This window comes from Argentina anserina, chromosome 4, assembly GCF_933775445.1.
Source record: "Argentina anserina chromosome 4, drPotAnse1.1, whole genome shotgun sequence".
In the NCBI taxonomy this organism is placed as follows: Eukaryota; Viridiplantae; Streptophyta; class Magnoliopsida; order Rosales; family Rosaceae; genus Argentina; species Argentina anserina.
This window is the reverse complement of record NC_065875.1, coordinates 3,771,803-3,775,720: the sequence shown is the minus strand read 5'-3', so window position 1 is coordinate 3,775,720 and position 3,918 is coordinate 3,771,803. Positions and strand designations below refer to the sequence as shown.

The window sequence follows — 3,918 nt, the reverse complement described above, 5'->3', positions numbered from 1 at the left end:
GACATACCATGGTACACGAAAAACTTGTACTACATACTAACCATTTTTTAAAATATGGTATAGTATATTGTACAGTGTACCATATACCGATTTAGTAGTATACCAATATATTTGATACAGTTGGTATATGAATTGGTTGGAATGAAATTGTGTACCATTACCACCCCTAATTCTCATACTATGTTGCATAACAAAAGTTGTAGATTTTATATCCTTAAAAAAAAAAGTTGTAGATTTTAAAAATATACCTTCACCATAATTTGGGCACCAGTTTGAGTTTTTACTCCAACAATAAAAGCTACCATTGCGTCAAATGTTGGATGGACAAAAATTTCATTGGATGACATTGTACAGTATGATATGTTACAACCAACAAATACTCAAATCTATCGACATAAATCGTTTGATTTGAATCTGCCCATCTTATGGAACACACTAAATTCCATTACCCGAATTCTACAGCCTTCAAATAATAATAGGGCTGTAGAGGAAGGACAAGGGCATGGAGCCAACGGCCACTGTCATTATGTGACCTTGTATACGGATATGCAATATAAGACACTAGTTTTGACGTGGTAGAACCGAACAAGCAAACTAGCTAAAAGCCTGATCCTGCATTGCTAGTGCATCAAAGCGACAGCATCCTCTCCTGGACCAGAGGTGTCGTAACGTGCACTAAATGCTCGGCTTCCCTCTCCACTTGTTCCCTACACTTTTGAGTGTTCTTTCCTTCCTTCATTTTCTTCACAAATGACACAAAGCGCCTCCAATTGTCGGCCTGGAAGAGTTGCGGGTTCATCCTCAGGTATGTGAATGCACACATCTGCTTGCCTTCGGTGTTACCCTTAATGTTCAACGCGGATGCTTGCAAGATCTGCTTGTGCGCATAGTCATCATACCTTGGCAATGCATTTTCACCTGCAAGTGGTACTCCTGCTTTCTGAGTGGCCAAGGCCACTTGCCTAACAAGCCCTTCAGGGGAACACTGGGCGTCTTGTGGCTGCTCGTGATCATGCATCTCAATGCAAGTGAAATTGAAAATGGCGCCATGACGGGCTAACATCTGAGCAATTGGTAGGTAACCATTGTGGAATCTTGTGTTGTAGTACCCTGCTGTGAGCTCGGGAGCATGGGACCGGGTTCCATAATGCCAATGAATGCCAGAGACCTTTACTGAGATTTTCACACCCTCGTCCCGATAGGTAGACTTGGCTGCGGAAAGGATCCTCTCACCATGATCCAGGAGCATCTGAGAGTACCAACCAAGGAAGAATTCACCATAAGTACTGTTCCAGCCTCCACCCTCTTTTCTGAAGAATGGGGTATCTTCCGGCCAGTTATTGTAGTGACCAGCATCAGTGGGGCCTGTGCTACCCCATTTTGGCTTGCCCTCAGATTCACAATGAGCTTTCAAGCTACTGAGCATATACTGCATTATTCAATAAGAACATATAAGTCAAATTCAAAAAGAAAATAAGACCTGCTGGCAGGGACACAGAGGGAAAGAGAGAGATGGATACCTTGTCAAAACACTGGAAGGCACCAATTCCGGGGAATGACCATGTACCGTCCCCCTCTGGATATGATGGGTATCGGAGCTCACCAGCTGGACCCATTCCAACTTGGATTTCCTGATGAAAGAAGGAACGATTAGCTCAAAGTCATAATCTGAGAAAACTGAAGATTGCAGAAAACATGCTGTAATCATATTTTGACAGAACATGCATGACAAAGATTTTAAATTATTACCTAATAAAGATCCAAAATTATTACCTAATGAGTAACATTATTTATTTGTGTGAATCAACTCAGGACTAACAAGTTCTTTGAAAGACAGGACAAGTAAGTTTTTTTTTTTGGTCAATTTACAGGACAAGTAAGTTTGGTAGCTAAAAATAAGTAGACCATGGTTAGCAACAAAACAGTAGGTATCATCCTCCTATTGGAAAAAAAAAACAAATATATAAAGAGTCAAGCATTTGAACATACAGGACCTCAGAAAAATTGAAACTGTTGAATCAAAACCTCATTTACAGAGTTCAAAAGGCAGCAAAGCCAATACAGACAAGAAAAATGCTTCAACATCAAGTCAAGTTCTATCAAGCATCCTCCTCTGGCAGAGTTGGTTCAATTGAACTCAGTTCAAATGAAAGAGAAGCTATGATCAAGTTGTCTACACTACAGTTGCACTGGATCCAGATTTTTAATCACAAACACGACACTAGTAAAAAGACTGAAGTATTACCACAATGGTGTCACCAAGAAGGTGTTTGAAGTTATCTCTGAAGGCACGCATAAAATCAGCATAACATTGCACAGGCGTGCGGCCTTTAAGTACCGGAAGTGTATCAACACCAAGTGAAAGATACTCGTAGTTCCTCTTTCCCCATTGATCAGTATATGCAAGGTTTGGATCATTGTTCACCTCCTCCACAACCCAATTGGGTAAAGGAATCCTGCATCCAACACCCAAAAATAACATCACTAATCTATTATCTCTAATCCACATCCAATTTAATTACGAATTCAATATAGCCAATTAAAAACCATCACTTTAAACCGAAACCTAATCGTGATTTTATGTCTGAATGTGACAGAAGTAGAGCTCTACAAGCTACTAATAATCTTTCCATTTTCTTCAAGGAGCGTAGCAAACACGCTCCGACATCGCGCGTGACATTCACAGTTAGGAAAAAGCATAGCAAATGAAGAAAAACGTGAAACACGCTCCGATATCGCGCATGACAGTTACAATTAGAGAAAGGAAGATGATAATAGTACTCACGTGCAAGAATCGCCGACGTTCCCGCCGCACCGGTGGAACGACATGACGGCCTGGACTTTAAGGCCGTGCTTCTTGGCCATCTCCAACAGCTCGTTGTAACCGCCCCAGTTGTACGCGCCGGGCGCGTCCCTCTCCACCAGGCCCCACCACACGTCCATCATGATCCCCTCCACCCCAGCGCTCTTCAGCGCGTGAAGACTCGCGTTAATTGCCTTCTTCCGATTCACCGTGTGATTCATCGTCACGCTATCCAAGGGCACCATCACGAATACCGGCACGCCGTCGATCGTCTTCACCGCCCCCTTCAGCTCGTGCTCCACCTCCACCTCCACCGCCGGCGCCTCCGCCGCGTACGCCTGGCACGCCACCGAAAGATCCGCCCGCGTCGCGCCGAGAACCGGCGACCGGCACGGGCTCTGCGGCGGCGTCAGCATCGCGGCGCCGTCCTTCATTTCAGGATTGTTTAGCTTGCACGTCAGGCTCGCCGCCGGCGACTTCCATGCGGCCGCCGCGGTCACGCTCATCGTCGCTTCCCCGGACGACGTGCTTGTCTCCGCGGCCGAGATCGGATTCCCGGCCAGAGCTCCGATCTGGTGTGTGATGCTGCTGCACGCCATTTCCGGATTCGAGAAATGAAGAGCAAAGAAGACAGAGAGAAACCGAATTTTGATAGTGAAAATTAAAGTTGAGAAAGTTCTGGAAGCCTCCTGCCTTTTCCTCTATATTCAAGAATTCACAGTGAGCTTTCTGGAGAGTGAAAATTTGAATTGATCAAAAAGCTTTGGAAGATTTTGTGTTGTGGGAAAAGGAGGTTTGGTGAAGCTCTTGTATTTATAGAATCAAACGAGCTCGGGTGAAACTTTGGGTCACGTTACGATTAAACAATCCAACCCACACCCTTACTTTCTCGACACTTGTCCCCCTTCCTCCTCCCACGTGTCACCGCTCTACCCGCCTTCCAATGCTACGGCTACGATATCTGAAGTTCTGAACGCACGTGACCGACGGACGGTGGTGATCTTGCTGGCGAACTCCGGCCGGCACGTGGCGGGGGGAGAGTGGGGCGTCTGGTCCTCTCTTCTGGCTTAAGACATGGAGAAGTTGGGCTTGTCTTGGTTTTTTGTTGTTTTGCT

At 45.1% G+C, this 3,918-nt stretch overlaps 1 protein-coding gene across 1 annotated transcript; it reads right to left on the bottom strand.

Annotated features, from left to right (window-relative positions):
• Window positions 1-316: 316 nt before the first annotated feature.
• LOC126789902 (beta-amylase 1, chloroplastic) lies at window positions 317-3,586 on the bottom strand. Its single transcript, XM_050515978.1, has 4 exons — window positions 2,786-3,586; window positions 2,246-2,456; window positions 1,521-1,631; window positions 317-1,429 (listed from the first exon to the last, which is right to left on the bottom strand). The coding sequence occupies exons 1-4, from the start codon at window positions 3,400-3,402 to the stop codon at window positions 629-631; spliced, it is 1,740 nt and encodes a 579-aa protein (XP_050371935.1). The 5' UTR covers window positions 3,403-3,586; the 3' UTR covers window positions 317-628.
• Window positions 3,587-3,918: the final 332 nt, after the last annotated feature.

Excerpts from the sequence above, each read along its gene's own strand:
- LOC126789902 (XM_050515978.1), bottom strand. The coding sequence starts at position 3,402 with ATGGCGTGCAGCAGCATCACACACCAGATCGGAGCTCTGGCCGGGAAT. Across the intron at positions 2,457-2,785 it reads AACGTCGGCGATTCTTGCAC|GATTCCTTTACCCAATTGGG; the intron begins GTGAGTACTATT and ends TGTTGGATGCAG. Across the intron at positions 1,632-2,245 it reads TTCTTGGTGACACCATTGTG|GAAATCCAAGTTGGAATGGG; the intron begins GTAATACTTCAG and ends TTCTTTCATCAG.